General features: G+C 36.8%; 1 protein-coding gene across 7 annotated transcripts in view; it reads right to left on the bottom strand.

The window, feature by feature from the left end:
* Positions 1-27,809, bottom strand: part of LOC120541448 (neogenin-like) — a 396,809-nt gene that overhangs the window by 221,234 nt on the left and 147,766 nt on the right. For all 7 annotated transcript variants that reach the window (XM_039773085.1, XM_039773086.1, XM_039773079.1 and 4 more), the window contains exon 2: positions 8,278-8,595. In XM_039773085.1, coding sequence (XP_039629019.1) covers positions 8,278-8,595 — 318 coding nt within the window. The remainder of the gene's footprint in view (positions 1-8,277; positions 8,596-27,809) is intronic.

Raw genomic sequence — 27,809 nt, 5'->3', positions numbered from 1 at the left:
GGCTGTGTGGTTGTCAAAAAACATGGCCTGTTAAAGCCCACTGCAGCACCCCTTGTGTGATTTTAGGCTATACAAAATATAAACTGTTATTGCTATTGATGTTTAATACACGATTTGAAGGCAGCCATTTGGTTAATAAACAAATTAGTTCTTGTCTATTGTCTAAGTTTCAGTGTCGCACATACTGTAGCCTTCAGATAAACATGTAAAGCAAAGAACTGATATAGGTTGGAGTGTGTGGAACATGTTTTCAGCATATTAATGTCAGATGCCTTAAGTGGAATTTGTGGAGGAGTCTTCATTACTGATTGAAATGGCAGACTGCAGACATTCGTCTCTGTGGCAAAGTCACATATCCAGTATCTTCAGTTTGCTGGTTGTGCAGATTTTCCTGCTACTTGAATGTGAAATGCAGAACTAAATCAGTAAAGTACTAGATATTCATCAATCTATAAGTAAAAAGAGTCTCATTTTTGTTTTGATGAAAGTACAAGTGAAATATTCACTTCTGCTTTAAGCTTTAGCTAGACGGCATAATAATCCACTATTATTTCAGATTACCAGTTATGTGTGTGTAAGAGCCAATCTTAGAAGGATAAAGCTTTAAGCTAAACTCATACTAATGGTTGTTTAAGTAGAACAGAATACAATTTTCTTTCATAGTTATAGATTACGGTATAGCCTTTCACCCACTGTAAATTAATATGAGATAGAATTTTCTTGCTATATCAGTGATACAGTGTGTTAACCGAGTCAGTGTACGTTTGGAATATTTCTCATTGCTAGCATGGACTGATAGACCCACTTGCAGTTTGTGAATGAAATAGGCATACAGTTTTCTGACCGTTCAGAAATGGTTTGACTGTATAAGCAAAATTAAAGAAACAAAACAAGATATAAGCTATAAAAGTACCTCTCTTTACTTTGCAATATCTAATTTTTCTCTATTTTTGTGTGAACTGTTTTACTTTGAACTTTTACTAAAGCTTTTAATATCGAAGTTATTTGGTCTGTGAAATCCTTTCAACGTGTCACACTATTGCTAGAATCCCATGAAGCAAACTAAAGCTGCAGAACTTTGGTAATTTTAGGAAAACGCGGCTGCAGTGTGTTTATGTGGCACAGCTCCTTCAACAATGGTTTTATACTTGTATGGCAGTACTGGACAGCTCAACAGATTTTAACTATTTTGCTTTTTGGACTAACATATGCCATTTAGCACTTATGAAAAGTTGTATAGCAGAAGCAGGTATTTTTGCATATAATATAAATAAATTTATAAATTTCAAAATCATTTTACTGTCTCTGTGTTATGGTGGTCTTCAAATTTTACATGCTCATTTTATATTGTGTAGAAAGCAAACAGATGTAGACGCAACTCCATATGCAAGTCAGCTAATGGGAGATTGTGGGATGGGTGTTACATAAATTATATTAGTTGACTTAGTAAAAAAAAAATAATGTGCATAAACTATGTAAATTGTACAAATTATTATAAACAAAGAGGATTTGTTTCTAATGTACTGTAGTAAAATGCACTTAATTTCAATTTCAAGCATTTTTATACTGATATCTTTCTTTTTTTATGTTTCATTATTAAGTAAAACACAACCACACAAGCATTTTCTTAATCCGACAATAATATTATCCATTTTACTGATGTATTAAGCCCCAGCATTTCAATTAATCCAACTGATGTATCAAAATCAAAAGTGCTCAGTTTCCTGTGAGTGCACATAAAACAAAAACTGGTTACTGCAGCATTTAAAGATGCAGCAAAGCATACCCTCAGATGAAGGAATGAGCAGTGGTTCAGGAAATAAAAAAACAAAAGACATTTTTTTCCCTCCAAAGAAGGTACTGGACTGTGGAGCAGAATTTAATAAGATAACAAAGATATGTGAAAGCAGAGCATAATGTCAAAACAGAAAAACTGCTGGTGGACATGCTGGATCTCCTGGTGAATGAATAAAAAAACAAAACAACTGCCCTTCTTCAATAAGCCAGTGTGACATCAGCTAGGTATTAAAAGCACATTAGCAAGATGTCAGTCCTCCTCAAAACACACGCTAATATCAGACAGCAGGGAGCTCTGTGGAATAGAACTTATCTGTTATGACCACATTTATCTAGAATTATTCCTGGTACTTCAACTCCAAAACAAACAAGTATAAACATGTAACAACCTAGCATATGGATGTGATATCTGTTTTTATTAATAAATTATCACAATAAACTAAGATGGGCAGCTTGCTGATTTCAAGTCATTTCCATTGACATACAGTACTTGGGAATAGCATGTTACAGCATGTAAAAAGCAAGCAGCCTAAAACACCTACGCAGCATTTGCCAGGCTATTCAATAGAAGCCAAACAATAAAACTGCCAAGAAGTGGTGCCTCACACTATTCACACATACAGATGCAAGCTGGGACCAAACAGGCACTAGGCTCGTTTGCACCTGATGCAATAGCAGACTACCAGAGAGTGGAAAAATACACACAAATTATTTTTATATACACAGAAAGTATTCGGACCACTTCTCTCTCTGTACACTTTATCTTGTAGATTTAATTTAAAAAAATAAAATTACAATTTTTACTCATCAATATACACTTAATAATCACTAATATCAATGTGAAAATATGTTTCCATAAAGGTTTGCAAAATTAAAAAAAAAAAATAAAAAAAAATCAAGTCAAATCTCTAAAGTCTTCGAACCCTTTGCTCTGAAATCCCAACTTATCAGGTGGATTTGCTCTAAATATTCTTGAGTTGTTTCTAGAACCTGATTAGAGTCAACCTGTGGCAAACTGAATTGATTGAACAATGTTTATAAAGGCACACGCTTGTGAAGGTCCCACAATTCACACCGAATGTCAGAACAACCACCAAGCCATGAAGTGAAGGAAAATCAGACCTCAGCAGACCTCCATGATTAAATTGTGGTGAGGCACAGATCAGGACAAGGGGATAAAATAATTTCTAAAGCTTTGAATGTTCTCAGAAGAACAGTGGCCTCAATAATTTTGAAATGATAGAAGTGTTGAACCACCAGGACGCATCCTAGAATTGGCCATCTGGCCAATCTCAGTAGCTGGGCATGCAGAGTCTTGGGTGAGGGAGGTGACCAAGAACCTAATGCTCACTCCAAACAGAGTTTAGAAGTCCTCTCCTGTAACAGGAAAACCTGTTAGAAGGATGACTATTTCAGCAGCACCCCATCAATTAAATGTTTATGATAGAGTGGCTGGATGGAAGCCACTCTTCAGTAAAAGGCATATGACCACCCACTCGAAGTTTGCCAAATGTCATTTGTTCTGGTCTGATGAGAAGAACCCCAAGCAAAATGACTGATGAATGTTCATCACCTACCTAATATCATCCTTACAGTGAAGCATGGAGGTGGTTCCAGCCAGCACAACACTGGATTGGCTTTAGGACAAGACTCTGACTGTCCTTGAAAGGCCCACCCAAAACACAGGCTTAAACACTTAAAACATCTGTGGGGGAACTTCATAATAGGCAGTTTACAAACACTTCCCATCCAATATAGCTGAGCTTGAGGATCTGCCATGAAGAATGCGATAAACTGGCCAAATCCAGGTATACAAAGCTTGTAGAAACTTACCCCAAGAAAACCCAAAGCATAATGGTGGCCAAAAGGGGCTTTTAAAAAGTACTAAATTAAGGGTTTGAATACTTGCATAATTTATAGATTTCAGTTTTTGATTTTTAATAAATTTGCAAACCTTTGTTTTTACCAAATTTACCATTTTTTACCTATTTAAAATTAATTCTACAGTACAATAAAGCACACAGAAAATGAAAATGGCTGAATACTTTTTGAATTCAGATGGATGGATGGATGGATGCAGCAGGTAGCAAATGCTGGACAATGATGTAATTTGATGTTTTCTTAATCAAGAACTACATTATAAACATAGTCAACTAGTAAGGATATATCTAAAACAAAACAAATACATTGAAATAATAAATGTTAGTAAAAATCCGGTCTTTCTTTCCCAAACAGTGTTACAATACTATGAAATTACAACAACAGGTTACTGAATTGTTTCTTTGCTTCTCACTCCTCATACAGTAATTGTATAGGTAACAAAAGGAAAATCATCATTTTAAAAAACATATATTTCAGGTGGTCTCATAGAGGATGATGAATAAGCATTCAGTAGTACTGCTCAACACTAGTTAGTAGAGTGACCCGTACAAGGGATCTCCATGGTAACTGAAGGAGCTTCAAATTGACAAGCACAAAAGACAAAACTCAGAAGCAACTAAACTCTGCTGTATTTCAAAACGGCCATCATATTTACCATTGACCTTGTCAAACAAGACACCTCTAAGGTTAAATGGATATTCATTCACAAGCTTTATGAACAGTTACAGAATATTCCAGTATAAAAAAGAATATATAATTCTCTTGCTCCCTCTGCACTTAGACTTTTTTGGTTAGTGGTTCTGAATCTTTTATATTTCCACCATTTACATCAGGACAATTTACACTTCCCAGTATTTGAACCCCCACCTACTCATGTCCCCTTTTTATTTTTCTTAAACCCTACTCTGCTTTAAAAACATGCATCTTACAACCATGTCACATTACTCTATCTTTCGTGCCATATTCAGTGGAGGCTTCATTTATGTAATCTTAACAGGTTGGGGGCAGGTGTGGCACTCTCCTGTGACTAGCCGATGTGTAGTGTGACATGCCCAGTAACGGAGTCCAACCAGAGTCATAGGGCCAAGCTCTGAGCTAAAGCCAATAAGCGCACACTGGGAAGTACTATATATAATGCAGAGATGAGGAATAAGAAACATGGGTGTTTTGGACATCACAGATATTATACAAGAGAGGCTCGACTGTCTGATATCTCTAGTTTAAAGTACAACAATAAAACTATGAAGAAGTAAATGTACTTGTACTCAGTGTACTTGTAAAACTTTCATATGGCCACCAGCTCCTTCAGGTAGTATGATATTGGCTGTCAGAAAAAAAAGACATGAGCTCGCCATACTCTGGAAATTTGCTAGAAAGGTGTTACACAAGCACGTAATTTGGAAAACATTTTGCAATTTCTAGTTGTTTAAATTGACATACTCTGGCGTCCAGATCAGCAAATGCAGTCAAATTTATTATCCCTTCCAACTAGAAGTCAGTTGGCTTTAATTTTAATTTTATTTTTGGTCATCCTAATTTGAAGATGAATGCATTATTTATATATAATATAAAGTAAATATGAGGGTAAATCAAAAACTAAAGTCAATTTAAAAATTACATGGTAACTGCAGTGGAAAGAAGCTGATGTAATACAAGACATATGTGATGGCTTATGGGTAGTTCAAACACACACAATGCAGCGTACTGCCATTAGTCTAGTTGAAGCCAAGGTCAAATGAACATGAACACTCTGCTGTGGGATTACACCATTGTTGAGATCTCTTTGGGCAGAGGTTGTGAAACCCGCTGAAATTTAGTGGGGGATGTTGGCTGAATACGAAAGTGAAAACAGCAAGACTCTATAAAAACTTTCTGAATGGGTAGAAAGATTTAAAACAGGCAAACAAGTGTAACTGACAAAGCTCTATCTGGTCATCCATCAACATCACACACAAAACCAACTTCAACATGGTGAACGCCTTCAGAGAAGGCAGAATGATTATGTTGCCCGCTGTTGCTGCTCATTAGTGTATCAGCTAGGGATCTGCGCATGCCACGGTGCATGATGAATTGAGAGACCAAAAAGTCTGCATAAAATGGGTAGCCAAACAGTTTACTGATGCGCAAAAAACCAGCATCTTTTCAGCAGGTTTCACTGCCTCTGCCCAAGAAAATCTCACTAAAGTGCATTGTTCAACAATGGTGCAATCCCACAGTGGAGCATCCATGTTCATTTGACCATGGCTTCAAATAGACTAACGGCAAAACTTTGTGCTGTGCATGTTCAATCTACCCATAAGTCATCGCAAATGTATTGTATTCGTAACCACACAATTTTCAAATTGTGTTTACTTTATGGTGTACCCTTATTTATATCTCACAAAAATATATGCCTAGTAACATAAGCCTTTGCCTGAATGGAATTATACAAAGAAGAATACACCTCCTGCCAAAATTCTGGATCCTCACCTTACACCTTTAAATGGATTCCATATTACAGATTCAATATTTCACATAAGGTGAATATGGCCTGCAAAGGATATTTTGTGGATGTTGTGAGGACATACCTCCATATATTCTGGTTGTGTTCCACTTAAAATGTTGTGAAGCAGAGGTCTTGATATTAACAGGCGTGTTTATTTCCCTTACCATGCAAAAGAAACAACTACTAAAAGAGGCTGCCTCTGATCAGGAACTTGCTCAAACCGATGCTCCCTCTCAGTTTTTTCATCTAATCTAAGATGTCATTACTGGGACTCAAACCTGGGGCCTTTGGATTACAGTCCAGGCTCCTCAGCTAGCAGCCATAAAGAAGGCTCCTTCAAACAGTAAATTGGGCTTGTGTGAGGGGGAGCTTACGGTAAAACAACAAGCTCTAAATTTGCACCCAATGAGAAGGACAATTCACATAAAACAAAGTTACTCAAATTCAAATTGTGATGCAACCCCAATCTCTCACCTTGCTTTAAATATACAGTATTCTAGTCAGCCAGAAATGGCATTTCCATGGACAAATTGAATTCAGAGCACTGCAATACCTGTCTAGTGTGTTTTAGTCTGCTTTTAATTATCACAAAAAAACTCAAACTAATCTGTAATAGCTTTTCAGTATGCACCAAGTAACCAAATAGGAGTGGTCTTGTGTTTATCATAAAATGCCACCTAGAAATCAAGAGTGGTAACTCTAAAAATACCAATTTGCACATGAATGGAGCATAACTTGTACTACTGCACTATTTCTTATCTCTGATAAGATTAACACTGACAAGGATATGTCTCCAAAGGGAATACCCTTTGGACTAAACTTTAATGGAGACAGAAGGAAGTTTTTGCCATCAGTGCTGCTGACAATAATGACCAAAGACTTAAATTCTCAAGACATTCAGACTTTACTAAACAGGCACACATTTTAAGTTTATTCTGTTTTCAGACTTCAAGCTGCAGAACAGTATAACACAGGAAGAACAGCACTTTGAATTAATTAAAAACCCAAGATCTCAGTTTTTTTGTTGGAGCTGGATGCTGATCTTCTTGACGATACAAAATTTTTCTAGCTCCAAATTCCTTATAAAAATAAAAGTGAGTTTTCATTTGTCTTTGTTTCTCAAAGTGATGACCAGGAAGAATCTATATTTCAACGTTTACATGAACACCCTATTACCCCAAAAAAAATGCATGTTTGTATGTAAGTCAGCATGGCCAGTTATGCAAGTGTTAAGTAGGCTCAGCATAAAAATACAGACCATGGTGAACTCTAGATCCTTACATTGCCAGAATACACTGATAATCTGTGTGGTGAATGCAGAACCTATAAGGAAAATTACAAAAACAACACAAACATTCAGTGTTCGTTTGTGTATATGTTGGGCATACAGATGTAAAGGAGGATGATACAGACAATAACAGTTATTCAAATGATCTTATTTAATATGGGAACATTCCAGGAAGCTAAGAGGACTTCAACCTCTGGATGAATTGCAGACTTTAGGCTGGTGCCTAAGACTGATTAGAATTCATCTAACGTTTTTGTCATCTACAGAGATACGGTACCCTCTGGCTATTAAGCAACACCTTTATGTAGGCTGCCAACTCTCTTCAACATTAAAAATTCACAATCCCTGTCTGTAACCTGACAAGTTAAAGTTGCCAGAACTGCTAAAATCAAGGTGTTAGTACAATCCTAACCTTTGTAATCATGGACACAATTTAAATTTGTAGTAGAGGTTGCCTAAAATGTCATTGTACATTTGCCTTACTATAATTCTAGAGAAATAACTGGAAACCCAAAAAAGAATTATTTCATTAAGGCCCACCAGCAGGGGCATTAAACCAATTTCTCTTCAATATGAATCCATATATATTTCACCACAGCAGTATCCAGAACAAAACGCAACACATTAGAAGGATGCTTCTTACTAATATACTGGCTTTCATTTTTCCCTTGGAACTTTGGTTTATTTTCAGTCATATGAATTATTTAGACATTTTTTATTCACTGCTTTTGCAAAGCAGATTAACTAAATTACTCAGAGTTTGCTTCAAAGCATCTATATCAGACCTGTGGTGGTGAGGCTAAAGGAAAAGTTTTAAGAACAATACCTGCAACAGTCAGGCGGGCAACTCTGCTGTTGATGGTGCCTAGGGAGTCCACTGTTGCCACACACTGGTAGTAACCTTCATCTGGCTTATTGTGTTTGGAGTGCACCACACTGGTGAGCAGCAAAGAGCCATCTGGAAGTAGCTGTCGTCGGTCATCAGAGGCCAGATTCAAGAAAGTGCCATCCTTTTTCCATTCCACGCGAGGTGCTAGGTCACTATACGCCGAACAGTTCAGCACGGCAGGAGAGCCTCGTACTGCTAATATATCAGCTGGTTCCACCAAGAACCAAAAGGGGGTGAAGTGCCTTGCAACAGAACCTAAAGACAAAGAAAATCAAAATGCACAATTATTTATTATAATATGACCTTGAGAGATGCTCTGGATGCAGTGGCTTCCCTTAAAATGAAAGTGATCAAACCACATAGAAACTCTCCCTGGATTAATCAGAACACTCGAGCTCTTAAATTAGAATGTCAAAAACTGGATTGTAGATGGAGAACAACAAAGTTGTAGGTCTCTCAAACTGCATGGGCAGAGAGAGTTAAAAAAATATTAAAAAAGCTTTCTTAGAAGCTTGCTCAGACTACTATTCTAAAATAATAAATAACAATAACAATCCTCATGTACTGTTTAGAACAGTGGATAATTTAATAAATAGGAATTCACAAATCTACAGTGCAAATCTCAACAGCATTAGCAGTACAGACTATTTATACCAGACAGGCAGACCCTGCCTCACTATGCATTCTACACTTTAGAAATTTTAGTCCTATAACATAACAAAACTATTAGTTAATTTCTAAAATGAAACCTACTTTTTCCCTTGATCCAGTGCCAAACACACTACTAAAAAGTACCTATTCTTAACATTATTAATGGTTCATTATTGCATGGCACAGTATTTGATGTACTAAAAGCTTCGGGCATCAAGCCATTACTTAAAAAGTCAGACCTAGACCCACACATACTTAATAACAGACCCAAATCATTTCTGCACTTTCTTTCTAAAATACTTGAAAAAGCAGTCGTCAGTCAGTTTCAGTCACACCTCACACATCACAATTTGAGAAATTCCCATCCGGCTTTCGCACCGGTCATAGCAGTAGCACACATTTTAAATGACATCCTGATACACTCTGATAAAGGAAACTCGACTGTAATTATGTTGTTAGACTTTAGTGCAGCATTTGACATTGAGCATTCTATTTTACTACACAGGCTGAAAAATGGCATTGGGTTCACAAAGTCCTTGCCTGGTTTAGTTCTTTTTTTTATCAAATTGATTCTAGTACATATAGAAATTGGCTGCGAGTACTCCATCATTATACACAGATGTGATTTTGCCTTTAACTAGTGGTGCTAGTGAATTCAAGGAGTGGATGAGAACTACTTGTCTTTAAACACAAAAAAAAAACAGATGTTAATTACTGGAAGGAATGATGGTGATCGCAACAGTTTATTGGAAACACCATTAATTCTACTGAATGAGCCCGCAATCTAGGTGTTATCTTTGACTCCAGTATCCCATTTAAAGTGCACATTACAAAATTGTCTGAAACAATGTTTCTTTAAACTTAAAAATTTTTGGGAATTTAAGGTGTTTTCTAAATATGCGGGATACAGAAAAATGTATTCAAGCATTTATTTCTAGCAGGATTGACTACTGCAATGTTCACTGGATGTTCAAACTGTTCTTTATACAGCTTCCAGTTAATACAACATGCTGCTGCAAGAATTATTAAAAGAACAAGAAAATACAAACACATACTGTAACTTCACTGGGAGCCAGGGTAAGGACTTAAGAACTGGAGTTAAGAGCAGATTTTTAAAATCCTACTTTTAACATATAAAGCCAAGGTCCAGCTTACTTATCATTACTTACAAACCAGAACGTACATTAGGATCTCATGATGCAAGTATGCTTATAATTCTAAGGATTACTAAAATAACAGTGGGAGGGTGAGCTTTTAGTTACATGCGCCCCTAAGTGTGGAATGCTCTGCCTGCTACTATAAGAGGTACCCCTTCAGTCTCAGCTCTCAAATCCTGGCTGAAGACTCGCTATTTCAGTTTAGCATACCCAGACTACAGCTACTTAATAACTGTATATACTGTATCTCTCTTGTTAGTCATTAGTAATAAAACATAAGTAATATCACAGGTATAGTTTGTTACAAAATTTCACTTATTCCGTTTGTCTTCTTGGTACTCAAATGTGGCACTTGGTTCAAAGTTGTTTGCCTGCCTAAGGAAAAAAGTCATCTCTGATGGAGGAGCACTGGAATTGTAGGCTAGAATGGTCCTTTACATCAGATTATCTGGCCCAGCACTGACTCAGCTGCGGAACGGCCAGTAGCGGAGAGGTAGCTTAATGGCTGAGGCCTCCAAGACTGAACAAATCTGAACCTTATTATGTGATATCATCTTCATTACATTTTGCTCTGTACTTCTAATATTACTATTATAATATTCAATTGTATTGATGATTACTGTGTTCTGTTCTATGTATTGAATTGACACCCACTACACGCTCAACCTACCTGGAAAGGGGTCACTCTCTGAATTGCCTTTCCTAAGGTTTTTTCTACTTTTAGGGGGAATTTTTTCATGCCTTCTTAGGGAGTCAAGGCTGGGGAGCTGTCAAAAAAACAGGGCATGTTAAAGCCTGATGCAGTACTCCTTGTGTGATTCTAGGCTATACAAAAATAGAGATTGTATTGTATTGTACTGACCATTCAGTGAGCTGTGGAATAAAGTAGATCTTAACAGACAATCTATACAAAATTAAAAAAAGTGGCAAAAAGAAGGAAAAGTGAACTGCTGCTAGAATATTGTCACAAAGCTTTAATGCTCAGCAGAATATTAATGTCTTCAGAAAATAATGCATGAGCATTCATGCTGTGAAAAGAATGACTTGTCCTAGTTCTCAGCAAAATCTCACAAGGAAGAGAAATTTTTGCTTTTCTGGCAATATTTCCAAACTTTTTAATGCAGACTTTGCTTTTTATTAGGCATCTTTTATTAGTAATCTTTACTCTTCAATGAAAAATAAACTCAAAAGGACCAAACAGACAGCTACTGTAAGATTATTAATACAGCCCTAGACATGGTTTAAAAAAAAAAAAAAGTGTTGGATCCCGAAGTGGTGCAGCTAGGCTTGCCGTGGAAATGAAGGGTCATCACAAACCTTGCTTTAAACCAAATCCTACCTTATCTCAAATCAAACATTCACAAGCATCATTTTACATTCAAAAAGCCATATTTTTTTAAAGTTTTATTTCTGAAGACTTTAAGGTGTGAAGCTGCTTCATGGAGACCATATTCAATTTTTTTTTACCAGCTCCATACCAGCCTAGATAAAAGTTTCTCTTTCTATTCGGGCTGTGCTGTATACCAATACTGACAAAGTAAAGAAAAATAAAATTTGAAAAGGCACTGTACCACCATTTTGGGATTTGATACCCGAAGTAAATCCAAGCACTGTCAGCACTCACTATTCCAGTCGTGGAAACATGTCTGTTTTGTAGACAAACAAAACTAAATGCATCAATGTTATCAGAACCTCACAGGGGAAGGAGGGGTTCTGCATTGCAAAGTTGTGGAACACCAGGGAGGCTGGAGTGAGATGGGGAATGGGGTGTTTGGAAGTTTCAGAACATTAGAACAATCTTGATGAGAACAGGCAATTCAGCACATCAATGCTCACCAGTCCTATCCGATTAATTCTTTTTAAAAAACATCAAATTTAGTTTTAAAAGTCCCTGAAGCCTTACCGTCTACCAAACTACTTAGTTGCTTATTCCATGTGTCCATGGTTCTCTGTATAAAGAAAATCTTCCTAATTTTAGTGCAAAATTTACCCTTAAAAAGTTGCCAACTGTGTTTCTGTGTTCTTGATGAACTCATTTTAAACAGGCTTGATCCATTGTAATAATTCTCTTCATAATTTTAAACACTTCAATCATGTCACCTCTTAATCATCTTTTGCTTAAACTGAAAAGGCTCAGCTCTTAATTTTTCTTCATAATTTGTCCCCTGTAGCTCTGGAATTAGCCGTGTCATTCTTCTCTGGACTTTTTCTAACACTGCTATATCCTTTTTGCAGCCTGGACACTAGAATTGTATGCAGTACAGTAATCCCTCACTATATCGTGCTTCGACTTTCGCAGCTTCCTCTAACGAGGATTTTGTATGTAGGCATATTTAAATATATATCGCAAATTTTTCGCTGGTTTGTGGGTTTCTGCAGACAATGGGTCTTTTTATTTCTGGTACTGCTTCCACAGTTGGTTTGCCCAGTTGATTTCATACAAGGGACGCTATTGGCAGATAGCTGAGAAGCTACCCAATCAGAGCATGCGGTTAAGTTCCTAGGTGCCGAATGGCTCAGCGACAGAGCACAGAATTCAATTCCACTTTGCATTAACCAGGAAATCTCATCTCGCTTATTCAGCATCAACGCGTTTCATTGTGTAAAGAGTTAACTTTCGTCAATGAGCTGCTCAATGCCCACTCCGAGACGCTGAGCAATAAAGATTTGGCTGAGATGACCAAGTCAGTGAGCGAGGAAGATAAGGAACAAGAGGACCAGCACAGGAAGAAGACGCTAGCCTAACTCTCAAGCCTCTCACGACCATTCTATGAATGGAAAAAGATCTCCTGACATCAGTTGATGAATGGGACCCGCAAATGATTCGTTCTTTGCAATTTAAAAATAATCTTGACGACACCACGGAAATGTGTATAAAAACCTCCTTACACAAATAAAAAGGCAGCACCAGCAACTGGCCATCACGATGTTCCTTACCCGCAAAACACCGCCTAGTACACCTTCAGTGGAAGAAGGAACTCCAGACGACAACAGCGGTGCTACACAGTCGCCTGAAGAGGCTCCTTTAGAAGAGCTGTAATGCTATCCTTTGTTAAAATTAAACTCATTGTTATCGGACAAGTCGTCGTGTCATTGTTGGCGAGTACCCATAACTAATTTTCTACGTACTTAGTACATGTACGTACGTTTAGTGTCACTGTACACACATTTTAATGTATACAATTTTTCTTGCATTGTACATATTTATTGCTGGTGGCCTGTCTATCGTAATGGCTGTAACATATGTGATATCGGAGACACTTGATATCTTTAAAATAACATTTAGGTTTTACTGTATATAAACAGTGTGTTTACATACATAATTTCAACGAATCTTACCTAATAACTAAGAGAATATAAAGGGTTTATGCTGTGTAACTGTCTGGGAAATGTTTGTAAGAGTGTGGGAGAGTTTATAAGGGCTTAAAATATATAAAAATAACCATATAAACATATGGTTTTTACTTTGCAGATTTTCACCTTTCGTGGGGGGTTCTGAAACGCAACCCCCGCAATTGAGGAGGGATCAGTGTATTCCAGATAAGGCCTCACTAGTGTGTTATAAAGTTTCTCAATTCCCTTTTACTATTCCTGATGCACTTCACCTCCTCCTTGACTGTTGTTTTACTACTAAAATACTGAAATAATCTCTTTCAGTCATCTTTCACCTTATCCCCTATATTCCTCTCTAACTGCCTTTTAGCCTCCCTCATATCCTTCTTAATGCCTGCCCAATCGCTCTCATACGCCGTATGATTTACACCGGAGTTATTAATCTTAAAAACCTTTTTTATACTTCCTACTTATTCCAAATTTAGGTATGTACCTGTCCTGCATTATATGCATTCCAGACAGGCTCTAAAAACACCTGTTCTTGAGCTCCACTATTTGCAAGGTTAACTCAGTTAATATTTAGGTAGCTAAAGTCCCTACTGACTATAATACCCCCCTGTAACTTGCCTTTTTAATATTTCTAGGAGTCCCAATGCCCCACAAACCTATACCCTTCTATTCTACACTAAGATTTGAGCTATGCATTAAGCCTTCTAGTCTCCTCAATCTTACCTGGGCTGGCACATGAAGAACTTCAGAGAAAACTACCTTGACAGTTCTGCTCCTCAGACTGGCACTTAACTCTTTGAATGTGGATCACATAACTGACAGACTACTCTTTTGTACAGGAGAATGTCGGGTGAAATGACACCTTTTATTGGCTAACCAAACAGATTATAAATGCAAGCTTTCAAGGCAGCTAAGGCCCCTTCATCAGGCAAAGGTACCCTTTTGTATGGCATTGGTTCCAACATGGACAATGAAAACTGGATTCACCCTGCTCTGGCCAAGAACCTATAAACCCTTCCAACAAGGCCTCCCAACTGTGCAAGCGGAAGGCGACACACTGTGTGAGAGAGACTGTGCTTCTGGAGCAAACCTGCACTTTAATCCCCCTCATAACCGAGTCCCCAACTATCACTTCATCTCTCTTTCTCTGTACTGGTTTTGAAGTGGCCTGTTGGGGCTCCTCATGCCTGCCTACCATCTGAAACTTTTTAGACACACCGTCCAGCTCCGCAAGAACCTGAAAACTGTTCGACACTCCAAAATGTGGTTTTAATGCCATTGAGCAGTAAGGCCCCCTTTACATTGAGGCTCACGACTGTGATCCACCTATATCGCCCTGTGTGGTCTGGAATCTCCTCCTGCACCACCTTAAGACACTCGAACCAGGTCTGCCCATTCTGTAACACAACTCAGGCCAGCAAACTCCTCATTCAGTTCAGCAAACCTGAGCTTAAGATGCTGGATCAGCTGGCATAGCCTATAGATATAGCCCCCTATAGAAGACATTGCACTAGCCTCATTATTAAATTTCACTTTTGAATTACTAAAACTGCTCAACTTTTTTTTTTATTAAAATTAAATGATTTAATTTAAATGGTACTTTTCTTCATTTAAAGTCACTTGCCCGTTAAGAATTATCTCCTCTAATTTTTTTTTAGAATGTTTGGATTGAAAGTTAATCTTGTGCAAACAAAACAACCTTGTCTAGCCCCACCACACCAAGGGTAACAGGAGCTCCTTAACTTTCTGAAAAACCAGAGGAAAAAGTGGGATGAGTAAAACATTACTCCTAATTTTTCTCATAGACTTTGTTTAAAGTGTCTTGACTGGTGGCATCATTGAGTACCATGGCAACACAATCACAAAAGTCCACGGAGTAGTGCAACTTGTACAAAACATCTTAAACTATGATTCCATATAATTTGTACAGTTCTATTCTAAAGGCTACTGTAATAAATCCTCTGCCAAATCAAAGCATTTCATCCATGAAGTGTTTTCACTTTAACAGTATGTCACAAAAAATCACTGCTTCAAAACACAGACCTGCAAGAACATTTTAACCCCTAACCAGCATGTGATATGTTGGGTATTACTGTACTGTTATTCATTAAAGCTAGACTTATCAAAAATTATGCCTGATGTAGAACAGATGGAAAGAAAATACAAAAAAAGATATTGTATTATTATAATTTATATTTTATATTATTTATTTTTTACATAAAATATAAATAAAATTGGATCAATTATCCAAGCAAACTGAAAATGCAGCAAAACCCAGAATATTAAACTCAAGGTTTATTTGTGACCCATCTATTAAAAGTATTGCTCTTTTATCACCATGGTCATGCGTGGCATAGCAGTGGACTTCAAAGCCTTAGGTTGTCGGTTTAAATCCCACTGCTCCCATTGTGAAATCATGAGCAAGTTACTTCACCTGCTCGTTTCCCAATTGGAAAAAGAGAAAAAATTGTATCTCTCAAATGGTGTAAGTTGCCTTGGACAAAGGTGTCAGCCAAATAATAAGTAATAATAATTATATATTAAAAATTCTGTCCTTGACCTATTTTATTAATGATCTGGAGTAGGATTGCTTGCTTTTTCTTAAACCAGAAAGTATTCTGAAGGCAAGAGAAAAATAAGCAACTACTGACAGTGCACATATGGGTTTCATGCTATAAAAGAAAATATCTTCAGCAGCACCCGTTGTACCACAGCAAAAGGCTGGCACATGATCATTAACTTTAATTTCTGGCTACTACTTTGTGATCAGATTTATAAATATATCTCAAGTATCTGTTCTAATTGTGTTGAATTAGATGATTATGTTGCACTAATAACAGATTAATAACTAAAACTGGCACCAATCACAATATACTACAAAATAATTTTTGTTACAAATAAACATGGAAGCGAGCAGTTGAGCCTTACTGTATTTTATTATCTTTTTTAGTGAGAGCTAAATTGTGTAAAGGAAAAAAAACCTTCATTATTGTAATAAAACTCTCATGTTGTTCTGACAACTTGTAATGCATACATCTCAATGAAGAAGCTATTTGCTTTCTCAAAAGTCTTTGTATTGTATTTGCTTTGACATTCACTTGGCTTGTCAATGATGCATTAGAGCACTCTTCAATATTAGCAACAGACAACCTGACAAGCTGATGGTAAGAAACAGCTGTCACTCCACAGAAGAGGTGTCAGTGACCAGAATGAAAATGTTTAAGGGTGTGTTTATCTGAAAAGACTGGCTGTTTATTTACTAAGTAAATCCACAGAACAAAGAGATAAAAATTACATTTTATGTGCAATGCAAATAGAGAAAGTAATCTGTTAAAGAATCTTGCATTTTAACCAAGGGGAACAACTGACAAATCTCTCCGCACGTGGTCACAGTGGCAAAGCTTGATTGGTTCCAGCTGTAAGAGTCCCTATGGCTACAGAAATTATCCAAAGAGATCACCATCCTCAGACTAGCAGTCCTCGCTGCTGTGGCTCAGCCAGATCATCACAACAATGGCTCTCATTGAGAAATTCTGAGAGTCTGGAAAAATATTAGGTGGAGAATTAAAAAAAAAACAACCACAAATAAATACAAATACAGAAATGACGTCTCCCATTCATGAGATTATGGATCTGGAGCCAAGGACACAGATTTGAACTGTCGCAGAACAGAAATAAAATAAATCACCCCAGGCTGTGTGTGTTTTCCTCTTATTTGGCTGAAAAGTAAAACCAATTCATGTTTCTTTAACACAGGCACTAAACAAAGCTGTTTCTGCCGACTTGCTGTAAATGTATGCAGAGCCATTACTGGTGATTTTTGGCAAGCCTCCAATGAGACAACTATTATCACATCACACATTATCCTCAGTCCTCTGGAATGTAGGTTTCTTTGTTAAAAATAATAGTTAAATAAGGCTAAAAGAGAGAGAGAGAGCTCTGATCTTAGCAAAATCGGAAGAACAATGCCCCGTATTCTGCTTGGCAATGGCTTAAGGTTGTGCTGTGCTACCTGGAACTGTAAAAAAGTTCACTCAACAAGGATCAACAGAGTTATTTTAGAAAATATAGCAGGTTGTTGTTTTTTTTACAGAGCACTTCTATGTAAATCCCCAGAGCAGACTTGGATTTATGAAAAAAAAATTTAAAAAGACTATAATGAACAATAAGTAGAATGCCTATCAATGAAACAAAGAGTAGGAAAGGATTCAGCTGATTACAGGAACCATTGCTGTCAACAGAGATGTGTTTTTTGCAAATGTGAAATGTAAATCTTAGGTAGGTAATCAATATACAGCACGGCACAGACTGTTTGGTTAAGCTTGAAGATGTGTTGGGGAAAATTACTAAAGATGTGTCGTTATAATACAACATTAACAAAATAAAATAAAAAAAAACCACACTTAATGCTTAAATCAGAATATTTGTTCATGTAGTATAAAAATATAAATATGCAATATACTGTATATCGATAGGCATGCTAGAAATAATTAGAAAAGCTAACTAGGTACTTGCTCTTGTAGGAATACAATTTATAAACTTTGAGTAATATAAAAAAAATATATATATTAATCATGACGTAGGTGACTTTAAAGAACTACTGTAACACTAAAGAAACACATTATGCATATATATGTAAAATATAGTAAAATAATAGTGTCTTCTAAAAGAAAAAATATTTGCTTTAATCACCTAAACCTACCAGAAGGATAAACTGTGAATTCAACCAATAAATAAGAAGCCCAGTGTATTAGGTATGGTTCCAGTTTGAATGGCACACATTTTTCCACGGAGGAATGCCAATGCCTTTCTTTCACTTGTTCACCCTTACGGTGGTGTCTATACATGTTTCATTAAGCTAAAGGGGAAGACCATTAATTTTAGAGGTTAATTTTATTTCTAAACAGAGTAGCATGCTAGGAGAAGATCACTGCTGGAAAGGTGAATATAGGACACTGATGATAAAGAAACAGAGCTTTTCTTTTGATGACAAGTTAAAGGACTTCAAAGCTATTGGTCACATAAATAGTTGCAAGAGTAAGAAACAGCAGAGTTCTTTACTGCCCCCTAGTACTAGCTTTCTAGCCCCCTCTATTTAAACACTGCCTTGTAAACATCACAGTTAAATTTACACCAGCTCTTTACCATAGACAGCAAAAACAAATCAATGAATGAATCTAAAATCTGAAGTCTTGCTCCTGATATTTAGGAACCAGACGTCAGATTCATAAAACATATGTAGGCACAAAACAAGGCTGAGAAATGTACTTTTGGAGATTTCTGTGCAAGCAGCAAGGTTTATAATGAAAACCTGATGGAAGAACGTAAATCTCATTTTCTTCTTCTTTCAGTTGCTCTCGTTAGGGGTCGCCACAGTGGATCATCTGTTTCCTATCCTCTGCACCTTGCTCTGTTATACCCATCACCTGCACAGTCTCTCTCACCACATCCAAAAACTTCCTATTAGGCCTTCCTCTTTTCCTCTCACCTGGCAGCTTTATCCTTAGCATCCTTCTCCCAATACTGTATATCCAGCATCTCTCCTATGCACATGTACAAACCAACGCAATTTTGCCTCTCTGACTGTCTCCAAATCGTCCAACTTGAGCTGACACTTAAATGTACTCATTTCAAATCCTGTCCATCCTCGTCACACCCAATGTAAATCTTAACATCTCTAACTCTGCCACCTTCAGCTCAGTGTCCTGTTTTTTGGTCAGTGCCACCATCTCCAACCCATATAACATAGCTGGTCTCACCACCATCCTGTAGACCATCCATTTCACTCTTGCCGATACCCATCTGTCACAAATCACTCCTGACACTCTTCTCCACCCACTCCACACTCTTTCACACTTCCCGTTACTCTGTACTATTGATCCCAGGTATTAAACACTACAATCCCCAAAGCTTACGATTTTTTTTCCATTGTCCCTGACCTTCGTAAACTTTCCTGACATATGCCAAGAGGGCTCGTAGCTCCTTATCGCTGCACTAATAGCTCTCTTTTGTTTTGCAAATGTGTGGTTTAGCAGAATGCATCCTGCTATACCCCCACCCCCATTCAGTCAGATGAAGGCATTGTCCTGCTGCAATCCTCATAATTCAAGTCTGTGTTGAAGTGTTTATCTGGCGATGTGTTTGTAAGGAATTATATAGGTAAAGAAATATTGTGATTTGAAATACAGTGATCCCTCACTATATCGCGCTTCGACTTTCGCAGCTTCACTCCATCGCGGATTTTAAATGTAAGCATATCTAAATATATATCACGGATTTTTCCCTGGTTCACGGATTTCTGCGGACAATGGGTCTTTTAATTTATGGTACATGCTTCCTCAGTTTGTTTGCCAGTTGATTTCATACAAGGGACACTATTGGCGGATTGCTTAGAAGCTACCCAATCAGAGCATGTATTACATATTAAATAAAACTCCTCAATGATATGCAATGTGCTTCCCGAGCGGTGCTTGATTGTTTGCTTTTCTCGGTCTCTCTCTCTGACGTTCTCTGCTCCTGATGGAGGGGGTGTGAGCAGAGGGGCTGTTTGCACAGAGGCTGCTTGCCTAGAAGATACGGACGATACTCTAAAAATGCTGAAAGACTACCTTCATATTGCTCCCTTCTGTTGTGGCTGCTTTATCACGGTGCGCATACTTAAAAGCCCAACAGCACGTATTGATTTTTTGATAGTTTGCTTTTCTGTCACGCTCTCTCTCTCTGACATTCTCTGCTCCTGACAGCGGTCCTTTGAAGAGAAGATATGTTTGCATTCTTTTAATTGTGAGAAAGAACTGTCATCTCTTGTCTTGTCATGGAGCACAGTTTAAACTTTTTACTAAAGGGTGCTATTTCATGTCTAGAGGGCTCTAATAATCTTAACAGTGTGGGAGAGTTTATAAGGGCTTAAAATATATAAAAATAACCATACAAACATATGGTTTCTACTTTGCGGATTTTCACCTATCGCGGGGGGTTCTGGAACACAACCCCCGCGATCGAGGAGGGATTACTGTACATACATTTCATGTGTGTTTGGTTATATTCTTGAATTAAAGCCCAATTGTTTTCTTATACCTTTTGTGAAAGTGTTTATTTGATATTTGGACTTCAGTCTTCACACATTATACACTTCACGTCAACATTTTGTCAATTACTACTATAACATGAAAAAAAGTTTGTTTTAGTTATGTGTTCAACATTTTGTTGCCTCGCATTTAATGTCATCCTACATTTACACAGATTGTTGTAGACACAGAAAACACATGAAATGTAGGTATTCCGAATAACGATACATTATTTACCCTATAAAATTCCATTCACCTAACTCCCAGATAAAGCGACTTCAGCTCTGAGAATTTTGTGTCCAACTTCAGCTGCCTCTATGGGAGGTGAGCAGGCTGCCTGCTGTCAGTGATGATTGACACATTCCCAAAACCAAATACACTGATAATAATTCATATCACTGAGTCAGTATTAGAATGTGTATTGAAATGACAAACACTCTACTCTTTAAAAGTAATTAATGTGATATACTGAATGTACTATAGTTTCCCTTTTAAGAGGGCCAATGCTGTGTATTTGCACTGAAGAACTTTTTTGTTTCTTCATGAATTTATATCAGCTACCTGCTGTGACATCTTATGGAATTGACAGACAGGCCAGGAATACCTCAGCTATGCCTCACTGTATCTTGTCCCTCTGTGCAGGAAGCTATTAATCAATGGTGAGACACTACATTCGGGTTTCATATGGTGTGGATGTACATACATTCATAAACCATAACAAATTTTTGCCAACATAAAAAGGCAATTTGCAGCAGTGTCCAGTTCTCCTAATGTAATCAGAGTAATTTACTGCACTTACAGTATATTGCAATAAGGGCACACAATGAGAACAAACATGCTTTTGCTAACCGTAAGCATTTACATTCCATTAACGCATCACTCATCTTTAAGACCAAGATGTGGTTAAAACCGTGATTGTTTTATTTTAAGATAAAGTTGCTTTGGTAGCCAGGATAATGTTGTAAATGGTGAATGGCTTGTTGGTAAGATAAACCCTCAGGTTTTCATATGGCCTGTACTATTCATTGTAACAGGAATCATGTTATAATGTGTACTAGCTGCATAGATGCTGGTGCCTTACACATTTCCCTGACCCCCAACCCAGAAGACAGAGAAGAGGTACCATAATGCTGCACATAACCTTGTGTGCTCAGATGCAGAGCATGGGCAGATACTCTTGACTGCAGGTGGCGTTGTCTCAATGAGTCAGGTGGGAGGCTGCTCTCCCAGCCAATCAATTTCTGATGTATTGTGACTGCACGTGTATGAGATTTACTAGCATGACCCATATATGGTGGTTTCAGGGTGGCAACCAGGAAGGGTTAGAGGTGTGTTTCCATAAGCACTTTTACAAGATAATTGTGGTTTATAAAGGTAAACTACGTAGAAATGTGTATGTCAGGTATTACAGGTTAGATTTTTTTTCATGCTCCAATTCATGCAAAGTTTTATAAATGAGACCCCAAGGTTCCCTATTGTTTTAATAAAATGTATTCCTGACTTATTTATTCTTCCACCAACTTAAACTTTATCAAAACAGAAGGACACAGAATTGTGGAATAAAATATGTACTAGGGTATAGATTGCATTAAGATTTTTTTTTTTTGACATTTGGCAGCATTCTCCTTTTGGGATGGCTAGAGGAATGTTTAAAATATAATTGTAGCTCATTCAAAGGGCATTTCCACAGATTTTGGCAGAATACAGTGTTTATTTAAAACATTTTTTACTCCTTATTCTCCCAAGATGCATTTTGTCTGCCCTGTAGTGCTCCTCACTCTTGGAAGAAATGTTCACAATGGATCACCTAATCACCACATGATGCTACTGGTTCTGGTTCTTGCTCTCCTTGAACTTTTAATGGAAAGAAAAGTCTTCTCAAAAACGGAGTTAGGGCAGAAACTTGTGGAAAGAGCAGATTTCTTTACTACCCACTAGTACTAGCTTCCTAGTCTAGTTCATTTACACATTGCCTTGTAAACATCTCAGTTTAACCTACACCGACTCTTAGCCACAGACAGCTTTGTTACGTTTAATTTCCATACTAAGTTTAGACAGGGAGTATGGTATAATGATAAATGCACTAAACTTTAGGCCACAAAGTTTCCAGTTCAAATTCTACCTTCTGACTCACCATATAATCATAAGTGAGTAAATGCAATGTCACATTAGATTTCTCCCATGATTTTCATTCATAGCAGTCATTTATATAATCTTAGTAAGTCGGAGGTAGTCAGAGGCACTTTCCCATTAACCTAGTCTCATAATGTAACATGACCTGCGACTCCCTCCAGCTAGCTCACAACTCATTCCGATTTTGTCCTTAATTAAAGGGTGGACTCTGTGTGCATGTGAGCTAACAACCAATGAATGTTCATTCAGAAGTACAACTCATATCGTGCAGTGACAAGGAATAAGTAAGGCAAGTATTTTGGACCTCACAAACAGAATAAAAGCTCATCTGTCTCATCTCTCATGTTTTATGCAGCACGGGTGAATGGGAAAAATGTGTGTGGGGATTTGCCTTAAAGAATGAAACTGATCTTCCGTACTTGTTAACCCTTCGTAGAATGCTGGATCCATCAGACATCACGTTATTGGCAGTTAGAAAAAGGGCCAAGCATAACAGTGCTTGAAGGTTGGCACACAATCTCTAAATATGACATGCCCAGCTTTTTTCATTATGTAATTTAACATGGTCCAGCGACAAGATCAGCAACTGTATCCAACAAGGCTAGCATGCCCCACAACTAGAAGTTGCGTAATCTGACATCAGCTTTAGCTGCACCAACTTTAAAATAACTTCATAATATGGCATCCTGTTCAAATTATTAAACACTCATCACAGAATAAATATGAGCCTTTAAAATGTGGGGGACTGGCCATTGACTTCCAAATTCACAACATTTAAATAAACAAGCAACACTACAATAAATGTGTGTTATGTAGCACTGCAGTCCAGTATCAAAACAATTCCTGGTCTTCTCCAAGAAAGACAGCCCTGATCAATGACAGCATTATTTTTTGTGTCACTAATGTCTACCTAGCTTTTTCACTCCTTGAATCGCAGAAAACAAAATTTAACTAAATAAGTGCTATTTACCAAACGATAGTTTTAACCCTAATGCAGTCCTGTCCTTAAACCTAACCACTAATGGATTTGTTTATTAATGAAGTATTAAAATGTCAAGTAAGTCAATTGCACTTATCATGGTAGTCATAGATTTAACCAAAGTCCCCATTCCAGTGAAGGTTTCTAAACTGACTGTTTATCAATTCTGGATTTAAAGGTTAACTTTGTCCAAATAAAAAGCGGTCATATTCTGTGTGGACTATATATGTATAAAAATGAGATAACCTTTTTTTAAATATCTGCTTGTTACTGCTGATATTTGCTTTTTAATTTTGCAATTTCTTACAGCCAAATAATTTACAAGAAAAAAAGAATACATCATTCTTGGAAGAAAAAAATACAATTAAATTAAATTTTTTCTTGAAAAACTTGTTGCCCTCCTTACTGTTATGGTTATCCTTGGAAAAACAATTTTAAAAAAATTCTGACTTTTTTTCAATAAGGAAAAATGTTATTACGCATAAGACAGTAGGAAAGACATGTCTAGTGTCCACTTATGTTGTTTGATCATACGATGGTAGAATCCCAGTGCTTGATCCAAATGACTGATGCACAACTTGTGTTATTGTGTACTACCCACTGCACAAAGTTTAATACCCAAGACTTAGTCTACAATTTTTTTTTATTTAAAGAAAAGAAAAATATGATTCTTGCTGAAAAAGGAATGTCCAATTAAAGGGGACTCTTTGTAATCTCAAAAAACATTAACAGTGTGTTTTACTCATTATTCATCTTCACAAAGATTCTTACTGGAATCATAACTAAGTATACTAGCATTTATTGTCTCTTCTTTTTGAACTTAGTAGTAGGGTGTTGTACCATTAGCAAAATGACACCTTTTATTGGCTAACTAAAAAGATTACAACATGCAAGCTTTCGAGGAAGCTCAGGCCCCTTCTTCAAGCAAGACGTAATTGCACTTTGAATTTAGTTTAAGATTTCTTTAAAAAGATTAGCCCTTGATTAATTTTGAAAACAAAATGCATACAAGAAACTAACTAAAACAGAAGTCACTAATGTAGCTGTATTTGTACATCCTCTGCATTTACAGTATAAGAAGGTTTAAAGCAATACAGTGGAACCTCTGGTCACGACTGTAATTCATTCCAAAACTCTGGTTCGCAACCCGATTTGGTCGTGACCCAAAGTAATTTCCCCCATAGGATTGTATGTAAATACAATTAATCCGTTCCAGAGCATACGAGCTATATGTAAATATATATATATATATATATATATATATATTTTTTAACGATTTTTAAGCACAAAAATAGTTAGTTAATTATACCATAGAATGCACAGTGTAATAGTAAACTAAATGTAAAACCACTGAACACCAAGAAAACCTTGAACAGAGAAAACTAACCTTGCAGTCTCTTTAAAAACAAGCCTGGTGCATTCATTCTCTCTCTGTCTAATGTACAGGGAGAGACTGAACACGGGTGGAAATCATCGGCGCGTACAAACCGGAAGGGAAACTGGCTTGTTCGTCACTCGAGTGTGTGGTCATGAACAGATGCAAAAGTTTTGCGAAATTTTTGGTCGTAACCCAATTTGTACGTGGCTCAATACAGTTCCACTGTATTTAGAAAAAGTTGACGTATTGAGGGGTACATTAGATTCTGATAAACTTCTATTTTTCTCAAAATGTAAAACATGCACAACTAGAAATTCCAAATTAGGCTGAAAAATAGCAGGAGCAAGCCTCATCTTTAACAATAGCAAACATTTAGGAGCTATCACTGATTTCTAATTCAGAGATTGGCTTCACCTAAACTCCACACCTACTGTGGTATTTCAGGTGCTTTGTTTGAAAGAACTGGCATGTGGGGGGCTCAAAAAAAATAAATAACTAAATAAAAAAGCATAAGGTACCAGTCTAGAGGTAAAAATGAATACCTTCTCTGGTGAACATGAAAAGCGTTTCTTTTTTGAAGAGACCACCTAGTTGCAAACATCACAGATCTTAAAGGCCTAGGTTTTCTCACAATGCCTCCTTTACATATATTACATGTATTACAAAAAGGCACTGTATTAAAAGTGATTTCCTATGTTGATACCTGAACTCCCCTCATAACAGGCACAGCTACTAAAGGTGTTTAAAAATGAAGTCTCTGGCTCAGAATACCAGGCTTGCCAACTGTTTAACAGGACTTCGATATATCTTATAATCAGATATCATTCACTCATTTTCCAAAATCAGATTACCTTAACGAAATATTTGAAGGAAAAACTTAGCACTCAATTTTTTACCCCCCAATTTTGGATTGTTAAGAAATACAATGATTCAAACAATTTGAAAACATTTTGGAATCCTTAGACTTAATTTGCTAATTTTAGACGGAATTATTCTTCATTATTAACAGTCCTATCATTAACATATTAATGTCATACCACTTTATTAAGCTAAAAATGTTAACCTTGCACCAAACTTGAGAGAACTTTTGGGATTTAGTTTATAAGCAAATCAACTGTTAAATTAAGGAAATCAAAACTATACAGTTGATTGAAAATACAGAAATGTAATTTGGTGCTATATATATTATATTATATTATATTATATATATATATATATATATATATATATATATATATATATATATATATATATATATATATATATATATATATATATATATATATATATATATATATATATATATATATATAAAGCTTGCAAAAATATAAAAACAACTGTCATCATGTAATCACATCACATATGTCATCAAGTAATCAGAAAACAAAATTAAACACATAGGGATTGCTGTTAGCCTTGTGTGCAAAGTTAAAAGCCTTGTTATCTTCAACCTTTGTCTATCATCTCCATTGTAATTCAAGATCATTGGTGCAGAAAGGGGGTGTTGAGTGTGCTTCAGAATCTCCTACTGGAGAGCACAGCACTAAAACCCTGTGGTTGCTAATGTTATAAAGATGATTCATTATTGATTGAAGGGTGATTTAAAATTGCTGCCAACTGGGACACACTAAAATAGCAGGGTACGGAACAGAGATTCTCTTTTATAAATGTATTTGTTTAAAGAAAATAAACATTAAAACAGACTATTATGACATAACTGCATGACAACACTAAAGCAATTATCTTCATCATATACTGGCCTTACTAAATAGGATAATCGCCAGAAGCATGCTTTAGATTTTTTCTATTTTATAAAAAACTTTACCCACTCTTGTGTCCAATAAGCTAGGTAGTCTAATTGCCATCAAGTTCACGTTGACTACTGGCTATTCAATTGATAGTTTCCCTGTCAGCCAGCTAAGACTTTATAGTGAGGTGTTCATTGCAATAGTAACTGCGTACAACCCACTGCCATGCATGTCTTCCTCATCTGTGTTGACCTTTTCCAGGGAATGCTCTATCTGCATGATGTATCCAAAGAAAGAAAGTCAAAGCCTTGTTATTGAAGTTTCAATGACATCTTTAGTTTAATCTTCTGCAATACACATGCACTGGTTTACTGGGCCATCCAGGGTATGCACAGGACTCATCAGCACCACAGTCTAAAGGCCAACATTTTCTTCCTATCCATCTCCTTCTTTCATCTATCATATCCATAGTGATATGGCTGAGAATTCCATGACTTGAGCAGTTTGGACTTAAGTGCACAGTCACATTCCTGCACTTGAGAATGTTGTCAATGGCTGCTTGTCACTTTGTTATTGATTACTATTTCTATTACTTCTAGTCTGCTAGATGTGAGGTGTTTAGTCTTCTTCATACTAAGTTGGAGACCCATTTTCAAACTATGCTCTTTGATCTTGCTAAGCAGATGTCTCAAATTGTCCTCATTTCCAGCTATTGTAATATGGTAGTATCATCTGCACAGCAAAGATTGTAAATGGGAATTCCACTGATTTTCAGGCTCCATTTTTATTCATGTAGCCTGGCTTCCTTGACAGTTTTTCAGTGTATAAACTGAACAGACACAGTATGTAGCCTTGTCTTATATCCTTACCAGTTCTGAACCATTCTGACACCCCTTATTCCATTCTGTGCCGTTTTTTGGTCACTGCAGAGGTTGTGCGTGTCCTATATTAAACCTGCTTATATTTATACTCTTGGGAAAGGAGCCCCCCTGATATAGCATAAAGTGCAAGTCA

Source organism: Polypterus senegalus, chromosome 12, assembly GCF_016835505.1.
Source record: "Polypterus senegalus isolate Bchr_013 chromosome 12, ASM1683550v1, whole genome shotgun sequence".
In the NCBI taxonomy this organism is placed as follows: Eukaryota; Metazoa; Chordata; class Cladistia; order Polypteriformes; family Polypteridae; genus Polypterus; species Polypterus senegalus.
Note: the sequence above shows the minus strand (reverse complement) of the source record. Positions and strands in the feature narration are given on the sequence as shown.